The 27,114-nt window shown below is 38.9% G+C and overlaps 1 protein-coding gene across 1 annotated transcript in view; it reads left to right on the top strand.

Moving 5' to 3' along the window:
* The first annotated feature begins 18,166 nt into the window (after window positions 1-18,166).
* The window catches only part of C6 (complement C6), an 85,895-nt gene continuing 76,947 nt past the window's right edge, over window positions 18,167-27,114 (top strand). Inside the window, exons 1-4 of the mRNA XM_065874006.1 lie at window positions 18,167-18,309; window positions 19,771-19,927; window positions 21,207-21,351; window positions 25,974-26,115. Of these exons, the coding sequence (XP_065730078.1) occupies window positions 18,167-18,309; window positions 19,771-19,927; window positions 21,207-21,351; window positions 25,974-26,115 (587 nt within the window). The remainder of the gene's footprint in view (window positions 18,310-19,770; window positions 19,928-21,206; window positions 21,352-25,973; window positions 26,116-27,114) is intronic.

The raw sequence follows: 27,114 nt of genomic DNA, 5'->3' as shown, positions 1-27,114 counted from the left end.
AATATTTCAGAATTTGGAATTGAGGGAAAAAAGTTTCAAGAAAGAAATACAATGGTAGGAGAAACTACCCCATTTTGAAGGAAGAGCAAGTTATCCAATATAGCTGGATGATGGAGAATACGAATGAAAGGAGAGAAAATAAGTCTACAGAGGTAATGTAGGATCAAATTGCTCAGGGTTTTAAAAATTAGGTATTAGAAGAGTCTTTTGAAAAGAGCAACATTGAGGTTTTGAGTCGTGTTGTGACACTGGGAGGTGAGCTATAGAATGACTAACCTGGCAGAGGGTAGTTCAGAAGGAATTAGAGGAAGAGTCCTAAGGCTCAGAGACCAATTAAGCCACTGATGCGATCTTCAAGGTATGAGTTCATTGTTGCTCGAGGTGGAGCTGTAGCTGTAGACATGGTGAAGAGGTGGAAAAGATGGGAAATGCATAGACAAGAGACACTTCAGAGGTAAGAGTTACAGAAGTTAGCATCTAGTAGAATAGACGAAGCGGGAGAGAGAGAATGTCAATGTCACCATTGTGATAGGATGTTCTATTTGGATACTATCAGTGAACGAATATTAGAATACAGAGATTGGTGGACAAGAACCAATCAACACAAAGGTGATAGGTAATGACATGGAAGCAGATAAAATGCCTTATGAAAGAAAAGAGGCTGAAGATATAGTTCCAGGTGGGAGTAGAAAGAGAATCATAAAGAGAGGAAAGAGAGAAATTTCCTGAGAAAAAGATGTATTGTACCATGTCCAGGAGCCAATAGAGGATTCAGAAGTGGTTATTCAGTTTGGCAATTAGGGGGTTACTGATGGTCATTGAGAGAATAGTTCTTTAGGCTGGTTGTATTTATAACCCAGATTGCAAGTAGTGAAATTAATAAGGAGTAGATGGTAAGAAATTAGATGCAGTTAATTTAGACTATTCTAATAATTTTAGTAGCAAAGAAAAAGAGAAAAAGATCGTGGCAGCCTGAGGTCCAAAGCAAACTTCTATTTTCTCCACTTGAGACTTTTGATCTATGATTCTCCGAGTGAAATAATTTAATTTGCAATTTCACTTTATCGATGCACACATTGACTGACAAAGTACACTCTAAAGGACTTGTGAAATAGATGGGATCATTGGTCTTGGCTCTAATGAGAAATTATAGTATTTTTGCTATAATGAAAAGTTGGCATGTGACTATTTAGCATATGTAAAAGCCTTCAGAGAATCAGCAGCTTCCACTGATCGTAATCTTACGTTTGGGGTTATTTTCGTGGCTGAAAATACCATTTGGATGTGAATCTGTCATCATTAAGACAGGCATAAATATTTTTAACAGAATACATATTCTCCTTCTGGAAAAATGATAATTGCTCCATTTTAACTTTCCACGTCCTGGCTCCTCCTCCTGTGGGTCCTTCCCACACTCTTCTCTTCCTTTACAATTAAAGTCTTTTCTACCGATCAGTCTACCTTTAAGCTCACTAGCAAAGTTCTACATTATGAAAATACGGAGCATCTTGTACGAAAAGGTATTCCATGTCACCAGCCAACATTTTAGAAAGTCTGCCATTGCTTAAACAGCTCTGGAAAACTTCATAATATGCTTTGTTTCTCAGCAGCATGCATCCAAATATTGTTTAGAGAGCACTCATATTCTCACCCAGAGGCAGACCTAAACACAATTGTACACAAGCATTCAGTTCCTAGCTCTGGAACAATCATCCATTTATCAGACCCAAGTAAGACTACTTCTGCTTCCGAAAGCCAACTGGATATTGTGGTTGTATTGATCAGACCAGAAATCTCTCCCTTTTGGGCTGTAGGGTTCACTTTTTCTGTAAAGGGCCAGAGAGTAAATATTTTTGGCTTTGCATGCTATATAGTCTCTGTTGGAACTACTCAACCCTTCTGTTGAAGTGCAAAAGCAGCCATAGACAATGACTAATTCTGTGACTTTATTCCAATAAAACTTTATTTACAAAACAGGCATCAGGCTAGATTAGCCTCACTGACTGTAGTTTGCCAATCCCTACTCTAGAAAAGGATCCTGAGTGGGATGTGTCATTTAACCATTCATGGGGACCCAAGATGGAGAATCCAAATACATCAGTTGGATGTATTTGGATGCTAGATTCTCCTTTGATGCCAGGTCAGTTCTGGGTCACAGACATTTGCATTCCCTCTCAAGAATTCCTCTATACGGCCTTCAGCTGTTTCCACCTGTGTTTTTCCTGTGCCATGACACACACCTTTTCACTTCTCTTTCTCATAGCCCAGGTTAATTAACAACCCTATTTAGCCTCATCCTATTGGCTCCTGACTCTTGCCTCTCCAGGGTCTGACTTTTAGCATTTTACCTTAACTCCAAACACCCTGACCTGAGGGAAAATGTATTTAAATTTTAAAGAACCAACTAGAAGAAGTACACACATTTAAAGGATATATTTTCTTGCTCAGTCCTAAAATATTTTCTCTCATCTTTATTGTCTCAGATACTCATGGGTGAAATTGCTACACCAGCCCCAAGTGTCTTCAGCACTGGTCTGCAGCATACCACTCTTCCTTCCTAGCTTAAACTTTCAGGCTTTACAGGAACAAAGACGCAGACCTACTGGAGAATGGACTTGAGGATATGGGGAGGGGGAAGGGTGAGCTCTGACAGGGCGAGAGAGAGTCATGGACATATACACACTAACAAACGTAGTAAGGTAGATAGCTAGGGGGAAGCAGCCGCAAGGCACAGGGATATTAGCTCGGTGCTTTGTGACAGCCTGGAGGGGTGGGATAGGGAGAGTGGGAGGGAGGGAGACGCAAGAGGGAAGACATATGGGAACATATGTATATGTATAACTGATTCACTTTGTTATAAAGCAGAAACTAACACACCATTGTAAAGCAATTATACCCCAATAAAGATGTTTAAAAAAAAAAAATTTTTCAGTCTTTAAAGTCTCAGTACAGTATAGGAGAAAGAAAACAGACCTCTATTCTCAGTCTGACTTGCTTTGGTCTTGGATAAGTTACTACCATGCATGTTAAAGCATGTTATCTTGGAGTACTGGCTCCTTGCTGTGCTTCTACGAATCTTTATACCCACTGAAATAATCACTCCCCGCCACTTGGTGAAAGTTTAATTTTTCTGAAGAATATTTGTTTTAGCCATTTTTCATATTAAGGATATAATTAGTATTTTTAAAGAAATTTTCTACTATTTTGAAAAAAAGTTTGAAAAACATTTAATTTACAAATAAGGAAACAGTTACAATGAAGTAAAGTGACTTGTTGAAAGTCACCTAGCTGGTTATTGCAGAATCAAGAGTAAACTATGTCTCCACATTCTCAATCCCTAGTTTTCTTTTTTCCTTTTTTTCTATTGCACTATTTTGTCTCACTTCACCTTAGCATAATTATCCATATTAGCAACTCTCAAGCTATACTGTGAACCTTTCATAGAATCATAATTGTCATTAGATGTAAAGAGCACATTTGACGATTGCTATTTTAAGTCTTTCCAGATTAAATATTTTATTTGGTTTTGCTGGGATACAGAAATAATTTTTTCTGTAATAAAGTTGTATCTAGTAATCTTATTAAATTCATTTGTTAATTCTAATATGTATCTGTAACTCTTTTTGGATTTTCTATGTACACAATCATTCTCTCTGTAAGTAATACCATTTTCTTTACTTTCTTTTCAGTATAATACCTTTTTTTTTCCTTCCTTCTTGCACTGGATAAGATCTCTAGTACAGTATTGAATAAAAGTGGTGATAGGGGTTTCCCTGGTGGCCAGTGGTTGAGAGTCCTCCAGCCGATGCAGGGGACACAAGTTTGTGCCCCGGTCCAGGAAGATCCCACATGCCGTGGAACAGCTAGGCCCATGAGCCATGGCCGCTGAGCCTGCGCGTCCGGAGCCTGTGCTCCAAAATAGTGATAACGGACATCTCTGTTCTGCCCTTAGGAAGAAAAGGTTCAATATTTTTCCACTAACTATGATATTAACTACAAGTGTTTTGGGTTTTGTTTCATTTACTTTATTCTACCTCATACCATTTATAAAATTATAGTGTAACTATAGAGAACTAAAGACGATTTCTGAAATATAAAACTATAGGATTAACTGAAGAAAATTTAGGACTATATCTGTGACTTTAGATTTCTTAAACAAAATGATTTCTTAAGTGAAAGAAAAACTATCCAAAGCAAAAATTATTAGGGAAAAATAGACAAATTAAATTACATTAAAGTTAAGATTCTCTCATCAATCAAAGATACTATAGATAAAACTAACACATAGGTGACAGACTGAGAGAAGAGAGATCTGTAAAATCCAAATCTTACAAGACACTAATATCTAGAATGTATGGGGCACACCTGAAAATCGGGTAACAAAAGTACAAAGGAGCACAATAGGAAAATAATCACAGAATATGAATTGTTAATTCACAGAGAGCCAGAATGTCTGGTGAGCATGGTTTACTGAAGTTCACTACTGATCAGAGACATGCTACTTAAACCATCCTGAGATACCACTTTACATGCATCAGAGGTAATATCAGTAGGTTGGCTAACAAAATATGCTAGTAAGAAGTCCACATAGGCTGCTGGTAAGTGTGTAAACGTGTATAGTTTTTCTGAAGAGCAACCTGGAAGTCTTTAGGAATTTTCTCACAGGTTCACAAGGAAAGAGCAAATTGTGTTTATAACTGCAGAGAGTTGAAGCCAACAAAAATACCTGCTAAAAAAGTGGATAAATAAAATGTAGTTGATACAATGAATGTCTGTGTTCCAGTAGATTTACACTGAATAAGGCTCAGAAGCATAATATTGAATGAAGGAAGTAAAAAACCAAATAAAACTTTTAGCAAAATACCATTTGTGTAAATTACAAAAATACACATGGAAAATAATCTTTGTATTTTTACGATATAAACACATATATCTAAATAATCATATGTAACGACCAACATGAAATATACTACCACATAACTAATCTGGGAAAAGAAATTAAACAAGATCATGGGGGAAATTAGTGAAATAAAGTAAAAGATCTGGGCTTCCCTGGTGGCGCAGTGGTTGAGAGTCCACCTGCCGATGCAGGGGACACGGGTTCGTGTCCTGGTCTGGGAAGATCCCATATGCCGCGGAGCAGCTGGGCCCGTGAGCCATGGCCGCTGAGCCTGCACGTCCGGAGCCTGTGCTCCGCAACGGGAAAGGCCACAACACTGAGAGGCCCGCGTACCGCCAAAGAAAAAAAAAGGTAAAAGATCTTGCACAGACCAATGACGATATGGTTCTATAAACTGTGGAATGTGATAAATTCTGTGCAGTTAAATCTTTTAAAAAATATATGCTGTCAGACTTCCGGGAAGATGGCGGAAGAGTAAGACGCGGAGATCACCTTCCTCCCCACAGATACACCAGAAATACATCTACACGTGGAACAACTCCTACAGAACACCTACTGAACGCTGGCAGAAGACCTCAGACCTCCCAAAAGGCAAGAAACCACCCACGTACCTGGGTAGGGCAAAAGAAAAAAGAATAAACAGAGACAAATGGATAGGGACGGGACCTGCACCAGTGGGAGGGAGCTGTGAAGGAGAAAAGGTTTCCACACACTAGGAAGCCCCTTCGCGGGCGGAGACTGCGGGTGGCGGCGGGGGAAAGCTTCGGAGCCCCGGAGGAGAGCGCAGCAACAGGGGTGCGGAGGGCAAAGCGGAGAGATTCCCACAAAGAGGATCGGTGCCGACCAGCACTCACCAGCCCGAGAGGCTTGTCTGCTCACCCGCCGGGGCGGGCGTGGCTGGTAGCTGAGGCTCGGGCTTCGGTCGGAGTGCCGGGAGAGGACTGGGTTTGGTGGCCTGAACACAGCCTGCAGGGGGTTAGTGCGCCACGGCTAGCCGGGAGGGAGTCCAGGGAAGAGTCTGGACCTGACGAAGAGGCAAGAGACTTTTTCTTCCCTCTTTGTTTCCTGGTGCGCGAGGAGAGGGGATTAAGAGCGCCGCTTAAAGGAGCTCCAGAGACGGGTGCGAGCCACGGCTAACAGCGCGGACTCCAGAGACGGGCATGAGATGCTAAGGCTGCTGCTGCCGCCACCAAGAAGCCTGTGTGCGAGCACAGGTCACTATCCACACCCCTTCCGGGGAGCCCGCTACTGCCAGGGTCCCGGGATCCAGGGACAACTGCCCCCGGAGAACGCACAGCGCACCTCAGGCTGGTGCAACGTCACGCCGTCCTCTGCCGCCGCAGGCTCGCCCCGCACTACGTGCTGAGCCACAGCTCCCAAATCAGCGGCTCCTTTAACCCACGAAGAACAGACGCCCTCAGGCGACCTACACACAGAGGCAGGGCCAAATCCAAAGCTGAGCCCCTGGGAGCTGTGAGAACAAAGAAGAGAAAGGGATATCTCTCCCAGCAGCCTCAGAAGCAGCGGATTAAAGCTCCACAATCAACTTGATGTACCCTGCACCTGTGGAATACATGAATAGACAATGAATCATCCCAAATTAAGGAGGTGGACTTTGAGAGCAAGATTTATGATTTTTTCCTCTTTTTCTCTTTTTGTGAGTGTGTATGTGTATGCTTCTGTCTGAGATTTTGTCTGTATAGCTTTGCTTCCACCATTTGTCCTATGGTCTTATCCGTCCATTTTGGGGGGGGGGGGGTTGTTTTTTTTATTATTTTTTTTTTCTCTTAATAATTATTTTTTTATTTTAATAACTTTATTATATTTTACCATACTTTATTTTATTTTACTCTATCTCCTTTCTTTTTTTCCTTCCTCCCCTCCTTCCTTCCTTCCTCCCTCCCTACTAATTCTTTCTTTCTACTTTTTCTCCCTTTATTCTGAGTTGTGTAGATGAAAGGCTCTTTGTGCTGCAGCCAGGAGTCAGTACTATGCCTCTGAGGTGGGAGAGCCAACTTAAGGACACTGGTCCACAAGAGACCTCCCAGCTCCACATAATATGAAACGGTAAAAATCTCCCAGAGATCTCCATCTCAACACCAGCACCCAGCTTCACTCAACGACCAGCAAGCTACAGTGCTGGACATCCTATGCTAAACAACTAGCAAGACAGGAACGCAACCCCACCCATTAGCAGAGAGGCTGCCTAAAATCATAATAAGTCCACAGACACCACAAAACACACCACCAGACATGGACCTGCTCAAGAGAAAGACAAGATCCAGCCTCATCCGCCAGAACACAGGTACTAGTCGCCTCCACCAGGAAGCCTACACAACTCATTGAACCAACCTTAGCCACTGGGGACAGACACCATAAACAACGGGAACTACAAACCTGCAGCCTGCAAAACGGATACCCCAAACACAGTAAGATAAGCAAAATGAGAAGACAGAAAAACACACAGCAGATGAAGGAGCAAGATAAAAACCCACCAGACCTAACAAATGAAGAGGAAATAGGCAGTCTACATGAAAAAGAATTCAGAATAATGATAGTAAAGATGATCCAAAATCTTGGAAATAGCATAGACAAAATGCAAGAAACATTTAACAAGGACCTAGAAGAACTAAAGATGAAAAAAACAATGATGAACCACACAATAAATGAAATGAAAAATACTCTAGATGGGATCAATAGCAGAATAACTGAGGCAGAAGAACGGATAAGTGACCTGGAAGATAAAATAGTGGAAATAACTACTGCAGAACAGAATAAAGAAAAAAGAATGAAAAGAACTGAGGACAGTCTCAGAGACCTCTGGGACAACATTAAGTGCACCCACATTTGAATTATAGGGGTTCCAGGAGAAGAAGATAAAAAGAAAGGGACTGAGAAAATATATGAAGAGATTATAGTTGAAAACTTCCCTAATATGGGAAAGGAAATAGTTAATCAAGTCCAGGAGCACAGAGAGTCCCATACAGGATTAATCCAAGGAGAAATATGCCAAGACACATATTAATCAAACTGTCAAAAATTAAATACAAAGAAAACATATTAAAAGCAGCAAGGGAAAAACAACAAATAACACACAAGGGAATCCCCATACGGTTAACAGCTGATCTTTCAGCAGAAACTCTGCAAGCCAGAAGGGACTGGCAGGACATATTTAAAGTGATGAAGGAGAAAAACCTGCAACCAAGATTACTCTACCCAGCAAGGATCTCATTCAGATTTGATGGAGTAATTAAAACCTTTACAGACAAGCAAAAGCTGAGAGAGTTCAGCACCACCAAACCAGCTTTACAACAACTGCTAAATGAACTTCTCTAGGCAAGAAACACAAGAGAAGGAAAAGCCCTACAATAACAAACCCAAAATACTTTAAAAAATGGGAATAGGAACATACATATCAATAATGACCTTAAATGTAAATGGACTAAATGCTCCCACCAAAAGACATAGATTGGCTGAATGGATACAAAACAAGACCCATATATTTGCCATCTACAAGAGACCCACTTCAGACCTAGAGACACATACAGACTGAAAGTAAGGGGATGGAAAAACATATTTCATGCAAATGGAAACCAAAAGAAAGTTGGAGTAGCAATTCTCATATCAGACAAAATAGACTCTAAAATAAAGACTATTAGAAGAGACAAAGAAGGACACTACATAATGATCAAGGGATCAATCGAAGAAGAAGATATAACAATTGTAAATATTTATGCACCCAACATAGGAGCACCTCAATACATAAGGCAAATACTAACAGCCATAAAAGGGGAAATTGACAGTAACATGTTCATAGTAGGGGACTTTAACACCCCACTTTCACCAATGGACAGATCATCCAAAATGAAAATAAATAAGGAAACACAAGCCTTAATTGATACATTAAACAAGATGGATTTCACTGATATTTATAGGACATTCCATACAAAAACAACAGAATACACATTTTTCTCAAGTGCTCATGGAACATTCTCCAGGATAGATCATATCTTGGGTCACAAATCAAGCCTTGGTAAATTTAAGAAAATTGAAATTCTATCAAGTATCTTTTCCAACCACAACACTATGAGACTAGATATCAATTACAGGAAAAGATCTGTAAAAAATACAAACACATGGAGGCTAAACAATACACTACTTAATAACGAAGTGATCACTGAAGAAATCAAAGAGGAAATCAAAAAATACCTAGAAACAAATGACAATGGAGACACGATGACCCAAAATCTATGGGATGCAGCAAAAGCAGTTCTAAGAGGGAAGTTTATAGCAATACAATCCTACCTTAAGAAACAGGAAACATCTCGAATAAACAACCTAACCTGGCACCTAAAGGAATTAGAGAAAAAAGAACAAAAAAAACCAAAGTTAGTAGAAGGAAAGAAATCATAAAGATCAGATCAGAAATAAATGAAAAAGAAATGAAGGAAAATATACCAAAGATCAATAAAATTAAAAGCTGGTTCTTTGAGAAGATAATCAAAATTGATAAACTATTAGCCAGACTCATCAAGAAAAAAAGGGAGAAGACTCAAATCAATAGAATTAGAAATGAAAGAGAAGTAACAACTGACACTGAAGAAATAAAAAAGATCATGAGAGATTACGACAAGCAACTCTATGCCAATAAAATGGACAGCCTGGAAGAAATGGACAAATTCTTACAAATGGACAACCTGCTAAGACTGAATCAGGAGGAAATACAAAATATGAACAGACCAATCACAAGCACTGAAATTGAAACTGTGATTAAAATTCTTCCAACAAACAAAAGCCCAGGACCAGATGGCTTCACAGGTGAATTCTATCAAACATTTAGAGAAGAGCTAACACCTATCCTTCTCAAACTCTTCCAAAATATAGCAGAGAGAAGAACAGTCCAAACTCATTCTACGAGGCCACTATCACCCTGATACCAAAACCAGACAAGGATTTCACAAAGAAATAAAACTGCAGTCCAATATCACTGATGAACATAGATGCAAAAATCCTCAACAAAATACTAGCAAACAGAATCCAACAGCACATTAAAAGGATCATACACCATGATCAAGTGGGGTTTATTCCAGGAATGCAAGGATTCTTCAATATATGCAAATCAATCAATGTGATATACCATATTAACAAATTGAAGGAAAAAAACCACATGATCATCTCAATAGATGCAGAGAAAGCTTTTGACAAAATTCAACACCAATTTATGATAAAAAACTTGCAGAAAGTAGGCATGGGGGAACTTTCCTCAACATAATAAAGGCCATGTATGACAAACCCACAGCCAACATTGTCCTCAATGGTGAAAAACTGAAACCACTTCCACTAAGATCAGGAACAAGACAAGGTTGCCCACTCTCACCACTCTTATTCAGCATAGTTTTGGAAGTTTTAGCCACAGCAATCAGAGAAGAAAAGGAAATAAAAGGAATCCAAATCGGAAAAGAAGAAGTAAAGCTGTCACTGTTTGCAGATGACATGATACTATACATAGAGAATCCTAAAGATGCTACCAGAAAACTACTAGAGCTAATCAATGAATTTGGTAAAGTAGCAGGATACAAAATTAATGCATAGAAATCTCTGGCATTCCTAGACACTAATGATGAAAAGTCTGAAAGTGAAATCAAGAAAACGCTCCCATTTACCATTGCAACAAAAAGAATAAAATATCTAGGAATAAACCTACCTAAGGAGACGAAAGACCTGTATGCAGAAAATTATAAGACAGTGATGAAAGAAATTAAAGATGATACAAATAGATGGAGAGATATACCATGTTCTTGGATTGGAAGAATCAACATTGTGAAAATGACTCTACTACCCAAAGCAATCTACAGATTCAATACAATCCCTATCAAACTACCACTGGCATTTTTCACAGAACTAGAACAAAAAATTTCACAATTTGTATGGAAACACAAAAGACCCCGAAGAGCCAAAGCAATCTGGAGAACAAAAGACGGAGCTAGAGGAATCAGGCTCCCTGACTTCAGACTATACGACAAAGCAACAGTAAGAGGGGTGGGATAGGGAGGGTGGGAGGGAGGGAGACCCAAGAGGGAAGAGATATGGGAACATATGTATATGTATAACTGATTCACTTTGTTATAAAGCAGAAAGTAACACACCATTGTAAAGCAATTATACTCCAATAAAGATGTAAATATATGCTGTCACAAAATTATATATCATGTTATATATATATATATATATACACACACATTCCTTTGAATGTGTATACTTACACAGAGAGACACATACACATACATATTATATGACTGGAAGTATTTACTCCAAATATCAATAGTGGTTTTGTTTGTTTATAAAAAATGATTTTAGTTTTCCTCTTCATACTTTTCCACATGTTCTAAATCTTTCTCAATAAATATTATATAATGAGAAAAAATCAGTATATTTTAAATTAAATGGACAAATTCCTAAAGGGGGAACGCAATTTTAAACAATTTATTCTAAAAGTTTTTCGAAATGAAGTCAGAAACTTTTCAGTAGCAATACCCATTACAATATTACTTGAATGGGAAAATCATTGAAAAATCAGGACCCTGTGCAATATCTCACTCTGAAGAGTTGCAGGGTTACTGTTGATTTAAGTGATCATTTGCAAAGTCCAGAGTTTCTAGGGAATGTTTATTTTAACAGCACTCTAGGTGTTGTTAGATCTCTGGGACATGACCTTGTGTTAGTTAGCAATGGGGAAAAAAGACTTGTTTGGATTGTCTTATAAACCCTTTTCACTGTGAGTACCTATTGTTTCCTTAGCCATTGCAGATTAGTTCCCTGGATACCACAAACTCTGTTTAAGGTGAGTGACATAATGATCTCCTTTGTATTCTTAATATTTCAAAATCATATATCATGTTTCTAACAAACTTACCCTTTCATGCATGAAAAAACATAAGAGCTTACAGCCATTTGTCTTTCTTTTAATATAAGATATAACGATTTTGCCTAATTCTCAAAAGAACCAAAATATTTATATTTCTTAAAGAAGTGTCCTTCCAGAGAGCTGCCTTGGTGAAATCAAGTTTTTCTATGAGCTAATCTACAGTTAAAAGTAAAACAAACATACCGTTTAGCCAAAGACTAGTCATGTGCCAGAACGCCCCAGCCTGCCCTAGCAGTGGTAAATATAATTTCTTGAGCTTCCAGGGCATGTGTGGAAGGAAGAAATAAGAAATAAGAGATTCAAGACATTTACAAGAAGATGGAAAGGAAGAACCTGCAGTTGGGGGCAAACTAGAGCATCCTCTGAACCTGTCGGGTAAGATGTGTTGAACTGCCTTAGGGACAAATCATTCATGTAAGTCAAGGACGTGGGAAGGTGACAGGTCAGAATAAAATGGATTTCATCCTGTGCTAGAATTCCCCAAATGCTCACAAAAGCCATCTTCAATGGTTCAATGGGATCACTAATTTTTAGAGTTCAAGAAGGGATGACAATTATGAGAAAACTGCAGACTGCTGCTCTTCTACTATGTTACTGCAGTGGAAGGCTTTTCATAACTATCTTCCTCTATTCACTGAACATTCTTTTTGTTCCATGTTTATAAGAAAATTGTATGGTAATGGGTATAATGCCTGCATGAAATTTTGGATATCTCCAAAATGCCTAGAGATGTTGAAAATTAATAAATAAGGAAGCATTTGATATTAGATGCTGGGCTATGCTAATAAAAAAATAAGAGAAATAATTCTCTTTATTTGAATTAAAATTATCATTTTAACATAAAACAATTTTTCCTTATAACAATAAAATGTTATAAAAAGAGAACCTACTAATTAGCTCTTTTATTAGCATTTCCTCAAATAAGAAGCTTTGGCATTACCATCTTCATTTTAGCATTTTCCAAATTGTCTCAGAATACTATAGCCAAAGAAGAGATCAGAATATTTTACATGAGTTCTCTTACAGTTTTTGATTATAATTGGAATAAAATCCACCTATATTTTTCAAGCTTTTGGACGTTAAAACAGATAGCATCTGCTGAGAATTGAGAACTGGTAATCTCTTGTAATTCAACTTCTACCTATTGTTTACATGCTGATTCCAAAAAATACTTTAAGAATTTGTTTTCTCTACAATTGAATTATTCTGGAAAATATCTATCTGTTCAAAATTTAAAAAGAAAAACAAACAACAACAAAAACCCCCTCTTTTAAGTTTCCTTGCTGAAGCAGTTTCTATATGAGGAGATCCCAATTTGGGGGTGGGGGGATGGGGTAGTGGTCTGTCTAGTGATTAACAAGGAAACTTCACATTGTTTAGGAGCCTCAGCTCCCAAGGGCCCTGAAGACAATTGAAAACCAATCTCAACTTGGGTCTGATGTATAGGGTATAGGACTCATACTATGTATTTGGTCTGATCACAGCCTAATTTCTGGACACTCTTGTCCCAAAGTCTATGGTTCTGTGCTGCTGAAGAAAACCAGAAAAGGTGAGTTACATACCAGTGAAATAAAATTGGCAGGCAAGTGCAGTGGTCTTTATAGGAGCCTCTCTTTTTTATGATTGAAATAGCTTAGGGCCGTAGCAGCTTATCTATGAGTTGGATAAAAAAACTTGGATAAAAATCATGGGGAGCATCTTCAGTTTCTCTCTACCCTCCCCAGACAATGATAATGAATTCTATTTCTTTTTATTTCACTCAATGGCTACTCAAATGTGTGTCAATTCCATTTTAAATTGAAGGGTATATTCAGCCATATGTCAGGGGATTTAGTTGCTTTTATTCTAGCAGTTTTCTCTGAGCTTGTAAGACAGTTTAAAAATGCTTACTGACTTACATACTAAGTGAAGTAAGTCAGAAAGAAAAAGACAAATACCCTATGATATCACTTATATGTGGAATCTAAAATATGATACAAATGAACTTATTTACAAAACAAAAACAAACTTACAGACATAGAAAACAAACTCATGGTTACCCAAGAGGAAAAAGGGTAGGTGAGGGATAAATTAGGAAATCGGGATTAGCAGATACAAACTACTATATATAACGTAGATAAACAACAAGGTCATACTGTATAGCCCAGGCAACTATACTCAATATCCTGTAATAAACCATAATGGAAAAGAATCTGAAAAAAAGTAAATATATATATATATTCAGTTATGTATGTATAACTGAATCACTTTGCTGTATGCCAGAAACTAACACAACATTGTAGTTCAACTATACTTCAATTAAAAATTTAAAAAATTTTTAAATGCTTACTGATTTATTATGAAGAAATGCTCTAACTTCTGAGCATACTGGAGAAAAAAATTTTTTTGTGGGGAAACAATTCTTATATCTGATCTCAAACTCTTGGCTTGAATGACGATTTATAAAATGAGGAGACTCATTTTTTTAACTGAAGTACCCTTTCATCCAAATAAAAAAACATAAACACATTAAAATATAATTTTAACTCATCCTCTGAGACTTTTGAGGGAGCCATACTTCAGTAGGGCAATTTGGCAAAATCTATCAACATTTTAAAATTTATATCATTTGACTGAGCCATTCTACTGCTAGGAATATTTGTTGGTCCCATGGATATACTACAAAAGTATGCTAAAATATAAAGATGTTTATTGCATTATGTATGTATACTAAAAGTCTACAGTTAGAATAATGGTTAAGTTCAGTATAATACATCGATACAGTATAAAACTATGCAGTCATTAAAAATAACGAAGTAGGGCTTCCCTGGTGGCGCAGTGGTTGAGAGTCCGCCTGCCGATGTAGGGGGCACGGGTTCATGCCCCGGTCCGGGAAGATCCCACATGCCGCGGAGCAGCTGGGCCCGTGAGCCATGGCCGCTGGGCCTGCGCGTCTGGAGCCTGTGCTCCGCAACAGGAGAGGCCACAACAGTGAGAGGCCTGCGTATCGCAAAAAAAAGTAATAATAATAGTAATGAAGTAGATAGGACTTCCCTGGTGGCACAGTGGTTAAGAATATGCCTGCCAGGGCTTCACTGGTGGCGAAGTGATTGAGAATCTGCCTGCTAATGCAGGGGACATGGGTTCGAGCCCTGGTCTGGGAGGATCCCACATGCCGTGGAGCAACTAGGCCCGTGAGCCACAACTACTGAGCCTGCGTGTCTGGAGCCTATGCTCCGCAACAAGAGAGGCCGCGACAGTGAGAGGTCCATGCACCGCAATGAAGAGTGGCCCCCGCTTGCCACAACTAGAGAAAGCCCTTGCACAAAAACGAAGACCCAACACAGCAAAAATAAATTGCTTAATTAATAAACTCCTACTCCCAACATCTAAAAAAAAAAGAATATGCCTGCCAATGCACGGTACACGGGTTCAATCCCTGGTCCAGGAAGATTCCCACATGCCATGGAGCAACTAAGCCCCTGCGCCACAACTACTGAGCCTGTGCTCTAGAGCCTGTGAGCCACCACTACTGAGCCCATGTGCCACAACTACTGAGCCCACACACGGCAACTACTGAAACCCGTGCACTCTAGGGCCCACATGCAGCAACTACTGAAGCCCGCATGCCTAGAGCCCGTGCTCCGCAACAAGAGAAGCCACCGCAATGAGAAGGCCATGCACTGAAACAAAGAGTAGCCCCTGTTCACCACAACTAGAGAAAGCCCAAGTGCAGCAACAAAGACCCAATGCAGCCAAATAAATAAAATTTTTAAAAAAAGAATGCTAGGGGGCTTCCCTGGTGGCGCAGTGGTTGAGAGTCCGCCTGCCGATGCAGGGGACACGGGTTCGTGCCCCGGTCCAGGAAGATTCCACGTGCCGCAGAGCGCCTGGGCCCGTGAGCCATGGCCACTGAGCCTGCGCGTCCGGAGCCTGTGCTACGCAACGGGAGAGGCCACAACAGTGAGAGGCCAGCGTACCGCAAAAAAAAAAAAAAAAAGAATGCTAAGGGGAAAAAAATTGAAGTAGATATACATCTATTAATATGGAAATATCTTTAAAGTATACTGTGAAATGAAAAAAGTACAGAGTAATATACATCATACTTCTTTTTTGTGTATATATTTAAAGAACATGCATACATGTATATGTGTAAGGGAATGTGTGGAAGAATTTTCCCTCCATTTTCTACCTATAAAAAGAGAAAAGTGATTATGTGTAGGAAGAGGTTCTGGCTATAGGTAGAAGAGACCTCAGGTGTTACATTTTTCTTTCTGTTCTTTTTAAACTTTTCAAATGCAGGCATATATTATATGTATTTTTTAAATGTCAGCAGAATTTTTCTGGTTGGTTATATAATAAATCATCTTAATTTTCTTCTTCATGCATTTCTATATATTTTAGAACACAATAAATATTATCAAATAAATAAGAGGCAGACTAACTTAATATATTATGGTGTTCTAAAAATAAATTTGAATCTCAAGAGATCTAGTTTTTTATTTCAATCAACTATTACAACAAACTAGAAATAAACCAGTTATGCTACAAACTATCACTCTTCCTGAAACAATGGGTGACAACTGAACAGACAAGTTCATTTCTAGTCTATGAAATATACTTAATCTGGCAGAAATTTTGAGAATAATATTACAGAAGTGGCTGTAATTATGGACTTAAATTACATTATTCAGATTTCATCAAAACCCGTTTCTAAACTGTTTCCTAGACTCAATTCTACAACATTTATTCATTGCGTGGTATGCTTGCTCTCATTCTTCTAAATGCTGAAATGAAAAAAACAGACAAAAAAGATCAACTGTCATGGTGTTCATATTTTAGTGAAGAAGGAGAAAGGAAAGAGGAGATATTTATTTAAATTACATAGTACTTTATATATTAGGAAGGTATGAATAACAGAGAAAAATAAAGCAGTGAAGGAGGATAGGAAACACTGGTGGGAAATTGTAATTTCAAAAAAGATGGTCAGGGATCTGATTTTATTTGTAAGATGAAAAGTAACTAAAGCCATATTTCTAAATCATGTTAAACATGGATAGTCTTATTTAACATCAAAACATATTTTCAATTTTCACAAGGTTCTTGCTTTAATTTGAGGAGCCCATTATTTTGAAAAATTCATGACCGATAGCTACAATTAACTTTGAAACACTCAAGTGTTACTACTCTTTTGAAAAATTAATATTTATTGAGTGATGATTTTATACCAAGGATTGTTCTAAGCACTTTACATGAATTTTCTTCTTACTGAATCCTAACAAAAGTCTTATGAAGAAGGTAAAAGCATTCCCTATTTTATGGATAATAAAACTGAGACACAGAGAAATTAGGTGAATGGCATTCTACTAATATTTCTTTAAATGGAAGTTACTATACTAATTACAGCAGCATTTTCTGTACATATTTAACCATGTTGTGTGTTTTGTTAGAGATACAAAAATCAAAATGGCAATATTGGGAGGGCAGATAACAGTTTTGCAATTTCCATCCAATAACACACAGATCCTCAAGGCTCCACAGCACATGAGGAACCACTGGTCCAAGTTTTCTCTGGCATTCAGCCACATCTGAATAAACCCTCTCGTGTTCTGGGTAGTGGAGTTCCAAGCATCTAGATGCTCCAGGAACACTAGTTAGCATTATTAGAAATTAAACGAAGGAATGCATCTCATCCAAGAATAAGGAGTCTTGGGCTGTTACTTGTCATGTAGTCTCAACCTTACTGTTCCTGCATAAGCCTCCGTCTCATCATCCATAAAATGAGGGAGTTTAATCTGAAGGTTTCAAAGATCCGTTCCAGCTCTAACTTCTATGACTCTAAAACTAGAGATAGTTGGGCAGTGAACTCTCTTTAACAAGCTTCCAAGGTGCCAGAAAAGTAAATAGAGCTTCAAAAAGAAGGGTTCCAAAGTCCTTCCCCAGGCCCAGAAAAGTATGAAAAACTGAAAGGTAGTACTAGGTAGTACTTGAGGGCACTGTCCACACACAATAAGCAGTTTTTTTGAAAAGTATAAGATTACATAAAAATTTCCATTTAGGAATGAAATGAGATACAAATATATACTACATAGTTTGTCTTGTAGCCTATCACTGACAGTTCAGAGAAACTTACTAGTACTGGGGTTTGTAACTATGGGAATGTCCACCCTAAAAATCTTTAGAAATAACATTTATACTCATAAGCATGTGAATTTACAGGTGTTACTTTGCCTTAAGGAAGGCAAGATGTTTTCTAAGATCATATTTGAGGTTGTAACTGAGAATGACCTGTAAAGTTTTACCTCACAGATGTTTGGTATGTTTTATATCATTTCTTTTCAGGGTCTGGAGGCTCTCCAGGCATGGCCAGACACTCCGTCTTATATTTCATCCTGCTGAGTGCTCTGATTGACAAGGGCCAAGCCTGTTTCTGTGATCATTACCCATGGACTCAGTGGTCCAGCTGCTCAAAGACCTGCAATTCTGGAACCCAGACCAGACAGAGGTGGGTGTGGACTTTGTAGCTTTTCTTTGTGCCCTGTAAAACCTCAAGGACAGGGTTAGCAAAATCAAAAGTGCCACACTAAGTGATGGGAAAAAAATATATCTAAAAGTATAACTTTTGCAGACTATAATCCACAATTTTTTTTTAATTCTGAAAAGAATTCATGAATTTGGATGGAATTTGAGGTCTTTTCCACATAAGGTTGAAATGGAGTCTACTTTTGTTCTCCACGAAAATTGAGGTGTTTCAAAGAAATTTAATTAAGAATCTGTGCAATATTTTCAGTTGACTAACTTAGAATCACTACTCAGGCTTTTTTTCAATCAGCACATAACTCTGCTTGCCTACCGTTAGAGAGTTAATTATAGAGAATTTTCTACTCAGTCTAACAGGACCTCAATTGATCAGCACTGCTAGCTATTAGCTTGATTGTTGTCATGGACCAGTAGGCAAGAAACTGTGTTTACTTGATAACATTTAATAATTCAGCCTTTTCATCAATTCAGACTACTCATCCCCCACAGTTTCTTTAAATCTGTTAGATATTTCTAGTCCATGAAGATGCACACATGACTTGGAGGAGAAAGGCATATATTTAATGTGTTTTAACTGTTATAGCACTTTTTTGAGATCTATTTTAGAAAACTATTTTTACATATGTAGTGTGAGTGTCATTAAATCACCAACTGACTGCCCCAATAAACCATCCACGAAGGATGTAAGAACAGATTTGTTTATAATACTTCTCTACTCAAGAGTCCCTCAGTAGCTCTCTACTGCCTACCAAATAAAGTACCACAATATATTCCATCCCTCTCAATTATGCACTTCTCAGGTCCGTCCCACAAGTCCCTCCACAGACGTGTCATACTCTCCACCTCTAATCTTTGCACATGATCTTCCTTCTGAATGCCCTTCCCTTTCTTGCCTGGGAAATTCACATGAATTTTTCAAAATGTATCTCTCATGTCACTTTCTCCCTTACTCTTTGGGCCCACGGCACTCTGGCTCTATCACAATCATTGTATTTATCACCCTGTGTTGTCATCTTCTAAGCAATTTGCAGAAACTTTCTTCTTCCTTTTCTTTCCCTTTCAGTCCCTTCCAGGAATTCAGTCATGGCCAGCTTCATGGACGTGTGACCTGCGCAGTCACACAGGACCGCACACTGAGAAGGGCTCTGTGCTTGGCTTAATGCTCTGCAGTCATTTTCTTGAAATTCTTAATAAGCTTTGAACGTGAGCCCCCCCCATTTTCATTTTGCACAGGGCCCAACAAATTATGGACCCAGTGCTGAGTTCCAGTAAGTGGTAAGAATTGCACATATGCCACACTGCCTGATTTTCCATGAAAACCTTCTTTCCTTGTATTCACTGTAATTGAGTCGATGATCTTTTTCTTATGGAGCTGGAGCCACAATGAATACACTCATTCTGAGCAGCTTTTTCCTCACTGTTACAGACAAATCGTTGTGAATCAGTACTATCTGGAAAACTTTTGCGACCAGCTTTGCACCAAGCAGGAGACCAGAGAATGTAACTGGCAAACTTGTCCTATCAATTGCCTTCTGGGAGATTATGGACCGTGGTCAGACTGTGACCCTTGTGTTGAAAAACAGGTAGGTGATATGTGGGTGTATTCAGGAAGTCGGAATCACAGTAAAATTCTCGAATTCCCTGACAGACTCAACAGTCATAGAAATGCTGAATTTCTTCAATATTTGAAAATGAACTGTCCCAGCTTCCATTGCAGGAAAATTCCATTTAGCAACATGTTGGGGGGGAAGGAGGATTCATTTTGCATGGTTTCTTGTCATGTGAACACCAAAAACAATGTTCTACCCCCCAGAATTGGTATTGCACTCGCCCAGCTCTGAATTCCACTGCCTGTGCCCTCTGAGAGCTCACAAAGCAAAAACAAGTGCTAAAAAATGGGGATTTCAGTCCAAGGTTTAAAATCAGACAGAAATGAGGGGCATTAATTAAAATGACTCCTTGCCTTTCCTCTAACATCCCTCTCCCCATGGGAAAGTCCCTCTATTTGTTTATTGTCCCCAGCTGCAATATTTACCCATCTCAAGCTCATTCCTGTAAGGACACTGGCCCGTGTGAACCCCAGTCAGGGCAGGGGCTAAGCATTCAGACATTAGGGAAGCAGAAAGAACTCATTATTGGAGCACCCACTCTCTGAGAGAAATTGTTCTACGCCCTTTACGTACATCACCTTATTCAAACTTCACATCACATTGTTTTTCTACCCATTTTATAGATGAGGAAGTGACAGCTCATTAGGGGTTAAGTAATTTGCCCAAGAATACACCACTAATGAATAGAAGACTACATTTCGAACTTGGATTTTTCTGACTTCAAAGTCAGTACTTTTTAATCCTGTCCTATTTCTTTCCGTCTCTGACTCTTTGTTTTACTACTGCCTGTTTAAAATCTTTTAAAGTGAGGAGAATGTGTCAGCCCTGGTTTCCATGGTGGCTTCCTCATGCAAAAGAGCCCCCAAATCCTTTCACATTTATCACATCACACTATCTTTGAGGAATAAAAGAGCTACTGTTATTACCTGGAAGATTTATTGCACTCAGGACACGCTCAGTAAATATGTGTGCATTTGATTTCTATTCAATTTAGAATCATATGATTTCAGAGTTAGAAATCTTAAGAAATCTTTTGTCCCAGTTCCTCATTTTACAGGTTGGAAAAGTGAGACCCAAAAAGTATTGACTTCCCTAAGGACACACAATAATAGAACTGGAAAAAGTCATTATTTAATTCAGCAAACGCCACTATAGGAAAAATCACTATTGTGATTGAGAAGCCCAGTTTTCTTAGATAGTTTTTGGCTTTGACCCAGCCTCAGTTACTCACCTTTCTCTCCTTTTCTTTCAGTTTAAAGTTAGGTCCATCTTGCGCCCCAGTCAGTTTGGAGGACAACCATGTACTGAGCCCCTCATGACCTTTCAACCATGCATCCCTTCTAAGCTCTGCAAAATTGAAGAGGTTGACTGCAAGAATAAGTTCCGCTGTGACAGTGGTAATGTACTTTTGGAAAATGTTCAGTCTTCATTAAAAATGACTAAATAAATTTATTCCAATTGACTCCCAGTGAAAGTCATGATAGAGAAGTCCCACCATATTTTAAGCCTGTGGGGACAGGGGTGTTATGCTACCAATTACACGCTATTCATGTGTAAAATTACAGCTTTCAAGCTATAATCATCTTGACCACTTACTTGATTCATTTGCTCATCAAGTACGACTCCCAGGTTCCTACACTGTGATACAGCAGTAAGAAGAGAATGAGGAGAAGGAAACGGAGGAAGAGGCAGATACTTTTAAAAATTGGCTAGGGCTTCCCTGGTGGCGCAGTGGTTGAGAGTCCGCCTGCCGATGCAGGGGACATGGGTTCGTGTCCCGGTACGGGAGGATCCCACATGCCGCGGAGCGGCTGGGTCTGTGAGCCACGGCCGCTGAGCCTGCGCGTCTGGAGCCTGTGCTCCGCGACGGGAGAGGCCACAACAGTGAGAGGCCCGCGTACCGCAAAAAAAAAAAAAAATCGGTTATTAAGAAGCACAAATCTAGAATCAGAATAAGCAATTGAAAAGGGGTGACAGTTTTAAAATTTTAATATCGTTTATTAAGATAAGAATATTAAAGCTAAGATAGTATGTCAAGGAGATGACTAGAGATGATGTGACAAATTTTCTGGTGTGGTCCATTGAATGACTCCAAAGGTAATTGTCAGAAGAGGAGGTTGAAAATGATTTAAATGGTGGCAATGTTCCCTTCAAGTCCAATTCTCATTCAGAAAATTGTAAGTTTTTTAATTTAAGTATCATTAGATTATAATCAAATTTTGAATATACCACTTTAATCTATGTATTCTCTTGCTAATTAATGGCTCTCCAAAGCTCAACACTTTGAACAGTCTAGACGAGATTTCTACGCAGTTTTTCAGGAAAGGTGCAGATAGCAAATATTCTAGGCTTTGCTGGCCACACGGTCTATGCAGCAGCTGTTCAGCTCTGGTGTCTTAGCATCAAAGCTGCCATAGCCAGTAGATAAACAATTGAGCATGGCTGTGTTCCAATAGAATTTTATTTACAAGAGCAAGTGGCAGGTCAGTTTTCATCCATGGGCCATCGTTCACTGATTTCTTATATAAATAGTCAATTTAAAGTTAAAATTAGAGTTCAGATGAATAAAATCCCATCATTTCTGTGTACTCTGAGATACACTGAAAAGTATTTAGAACTAAATAGCAGATTTCAAATTCCTATAGAAAATTGACCCCAGACCTGGGTCTAATGTTTCTCTCTTCTTACTCCTTGCTTGCTGCCTTCAGCTTTGCCAATCTTTTCTGAGTGTCAGGCAGGAATGCTTGTGTCAGGGTTTTCCCTCTGTACCTCATCCCCCAAACCTGAGATGTGAGGGTGGGACATGGGTAGGGAGATAGACATTATGCCTACAAAAATAAGGTCATGTCACATATTGACAAAAGAGGGAATATAAGAAAAATCTTGATGGCAATGGCTCAGGGGAATGCAGACCTTAACAGTAGAACCAGAATATTAAGATAAAAATTTAGAACTGAAGCACAACTCTTTGAACCTTGAAGGGTAGTTTTTAGAACAGATTACCAGGAAGAGCTCTTTTATTCAATAGATGATAAATCTATGAGATTTATTACAAAAGAGCTTTGTTTAGGCCAGAAATATCCACAAGTTTGAGAAGGCTTTAGACACATCCATGAGCTAACAATTCATAATGAGGGAGTTCAGGAAAGTTAGTGGTATAGGCACAGCTGACGTCTAGTTCATCAGCAATATGTCCATAACTAGTGATAGAAACTGAGCTGTTGAAATACATCTGTAATGGTTGGTAAGCAGCTGCTACCCTGAGGTCTCTTAGTGACCTCTGCCCTACTGTCCAGATCCCTTCACCAAGAATCTCTAGATCTTCCTAGGATCCAACCACTAACCAGCTAATCCCTGGCACAAATATGGTTGGAATCCATTCTGACTGAGTGGTGCCATGGCCTATTGGTTGTTAAATATTCCACTGAAGATGATATACCACTGTGCTCTCCTAGAAACATCCACTAATGCCACTCTGAAAGGGAATAAAATGTTGAATGGACCATTATTTGTCTGACTCAGAATGATGTTTGGCTCAGTTAACAACAACATCAAAAAATGTCTATCTTTCCTTTCCTCTCTCACGATTGCATCTTCAGAGTCCCCCAAGATGGAATATATTACTTTAATGTATACATGGATCTTTGAGAAGTACCCATGAGGATAATCCCCATGCACTATGCCAACTCCTCTCTCAAAGTTGTAACTTTAAGCATAAAGATGAGAATTTGCACCTAGTTATAAAAATAATATACCATTGTAGTAACACAAATCAGTTCAAGTAAATAGGAAAATCATGTACCATTCAAATGACTACATAGTTCCAGGTGTAAGTATATATATGCATGTGCTGGCTAAAGCATGCTGACTTCTACAAATCCTGTATTATCCGAATTTCCCTTCATTTTTCCCATTCCTTCTTTGGTATAGCATATATTTATGGCTTACAATCTCTCTCCCCTTGTGCTTCCTATTCCATTGTGTTTCCAAGTCCTGGAATCATTCTCAGCTGTGTCCCGTCACAGACCTATATCACTCCTGCCACCCATTCCTAAACATCACTGAAGAGAATTCCTCTTGCTTTCATCCCTACCCTTGTTAATAAATCCTCTCTAATATCCCTGGAAGTACCAAATGAATAGAATTCCTAACATACCTGGTACCCTGCTCACAAACCTAGGTTAATGAGAACCGTACCTTACATGTGTACCCCTACCTCCACCTGATAAAATGGGAGATTTTTTAATGTAACTGTATCAAAAATTAGCTTTTGTTCATATTTGTGAGTGCTAGGTTCAAAACTTTTAAAAACTATCACATTTGTCCTTTCTTTTTCTTTAGGAAAAGCATCTCTATTGCATACTAAATTACCCATTCTGCTCTGCCCTAAGAAAAACAAACAGAAAAACTAGAGATGTGCTGTTTTAAAAACAGAGCGTCTTTCAGTTGATATCTTGGGAATGACAGGAATTCAATTCCCTCTGTATTTTCAGTCTTGTATGTTTATTATGCTCAGAACTATAATAATGGTCTCGATACAAGATTTTGAATAATCAAAGGAGGACTTAATTACTTTCATTACATTCTACCTTCTTACTGAATGTTATTCACCAAAAAACTAAGTACTTTCTGGGGAACTCCCTTTTAGTACAAAAATTTAATTCAATAGAATACCCAATTTCCCCAAGCATTTCAGTTAGTCCAAATAGTCATGCATAGCTGTAGTGAGATGTTGATCACAATTTAAAATAGGTAACCAGATAATCCTGAGTAAAACATTTAATCATTGTCAGTGAGACCTGTACGTAATGGTACAGATGCCCGCATCCCTGACTATAGGCAAGAGGCTGAGGGGCAGGAGGCGGGCTATCTGTCATTGTACATAAACCATTTCAATTTCAGTAATATATAGGCACATACTGATTCCTAGGATCCTTATGAAATTCATCAAGTTTAAAAAGGAAGGGGGGCTTCCCTGGTGGCGCAGTGGTTGAGAGTCCGCCTGCCGATGCAGGAGACACGGGTTCGTGCCCCGGTCCGGGAGGATCCCACATGCCGCGGAGCAGCTGGGCCCGTGAGCCATGGCCACTGAGCCTGCGCGTCCGGAGCCTGTGCTCCGCAATGGGAGAGGCCACAACAGTGAGAGGCCCACGTACCAAAAAAAAAAAAAAGAAGGGAATTGTCTGGGTACATGGAGTTGGTACTATTATCTAAATTCACTCAAACTGCTACCTAATACTGTAGTACCTAGGCATTTAATTTGTCCAAAAAAAAAATTAGATATGGTAAATTATATGCAGTGAAACAATTATTAACAGTAATCATAAACAGTGAATATCTACATTAAAATATGTAATAATTATGTATAGTAAAATACACTGATAGTAAGTGTGCAATTTGATTTTGACAAATATATACACCCATGTAAACAATCCCCAATCAAGGTACAGAAAATCTCCATAAACCCAAAAAGTTCCTGCTTTCCTCTTTCCAGTTAATCTCTCTCCTTGTTGTTGAACATCAGATAAAGGATTCAAACGGCATGACTCTTCTGTGTCGGGCTTATTTCACCCAACATAAAATTTCAGACATTCAGCCACGTTGTTATGTGTACCAGTAGACGCGTGTGTGTGAAATTATAGTTTTTTTGAAAAAAACAGTGACCTTGAGTCTGTTATCCTGAATCAAGAAAAATTCTGAGCCTATTGTTAATTTTCTCCTACAGAAGATGATTTCCGCAGCAAGCTCACTGTAATGGTAATGGGATTCTAGAATTATTTCCCTTATTTAAGACAATGAGCTCAACAGTGACTAAATAATTATATCCTGACTCTTGTAATCCTAAAAAATAAGGGAAAACATCAGTTTGTCATTCCATTTCCATATTTCCTAATTTTTTATCAAACATAATGAAAACTTGCCTTCAACCTTCCCTTGAAATTTAAAGTACTCATGTTTCAAATCAGCAAATACTTTCTTAAATGATCATTTGTTGTCAATGTTGCTGTTTCTTGACTAGGTCGCTGCATTGCCAGCAAGTTGGAATGCAATGGAGAAAATGATTGTGGAGACAATTCAGATGAAAGGAATTGTGGGAGAAAAAAATCAGTATGCTCACGGCAGTATAATCCCATCCCTAGTGTACAGCTGATGGGCACTGGGTATGTATCATCTTTTTATCATTTGGGAAGTAGGACCATCTCAGAACTAATGAGTTGGAAGCAACAATGAAACAATGAGACCCACCATTGTCTACATTCCTCATGAATGTCTTACTCCTCTCACCAGCCCTGTCCCGGACACTAGGCTGCCACGCTCAAGCAGCTCACGCAGGCCATAATCCTCATTCCTAAGGAATAAAAGAATTTAGCATTTTCATATTTAGTTCGTAGCGGACAACGCTGTGAGTACTTCATAAACATATTTATTTTAATTCTTATATAGCCTTCTGACAGCTCTGGAGGGAATCGGGGGAAACTGGTGGGAGGCCAGCCAAGCTGGGAGGTACCACGGTGGATTCCCGGGACTATATCTTGAAAGGGTGAGGACCCACTCAGAAATGTGCAGTCTCCACATCTGTATGTTGGAAGACTACAAACTGATTTGAGGTTAGGTCCTAAAATTTCCTAATTAGAGCTGATTTCAATGAGAGTGCTTCAACAGCATCTTCTTATCGATGTGCAGAAATCGTTTCCTTCTTCTCCATTCCCTGGAAGAAAACCTTAGCCAAAAACGCCTACTGACAATGGAGAAAAAGGGTATCAAAAAGTACGCTTGTGAGTGTACTGAAAGTGAAAACGCTAAAGAAGCAAAACCATTCTTCAAGCATGAGAGGCAAACCCTGAGCCAATAGTGGAGACAGAGCCAGAAGGAAAGGAGTCAGGCAAACACAGAAAAAATAGGGTGATCAAAAAACAATGATGTGAAAAAGTAGGGGAGTAAGAGGAGATGTGAACATGGCGAGGGCGTCCAAAACTTCCTCTTACATGGACTATGTGATGTATGGGTAGGTCAGTACAGTTTAAGGGCAGAAGGTCAGACCTGCATTACCATCTGGTTCTACTTGCCCAACTTACAAACCAGGAAAAGGAGCCTCAGAGAGATTAACTAACCTGTCCAAGTTTAACGGCTAGTAAATGGAGGAACAGGATTCAAACCCA

Source organism: Phocoena phocoena, chromosome 3, assembly GCF_963924675.1.
Source record: "Phocoena phocoena chromosome 3, mPhoPho1.1, whole genome shotgun sequence".
In the NCBI taxonomy this organism is placed as follows: domain Eukaryota; kingdom Metazoa; phylum Chordata; class Mammalia; order Artiodactyla; family Phocoenidae; genus Phocoena; species Phocoena phocoena.
This window is presented reverse-complemented; position numbering and strand designations above follow the sequence as displayed.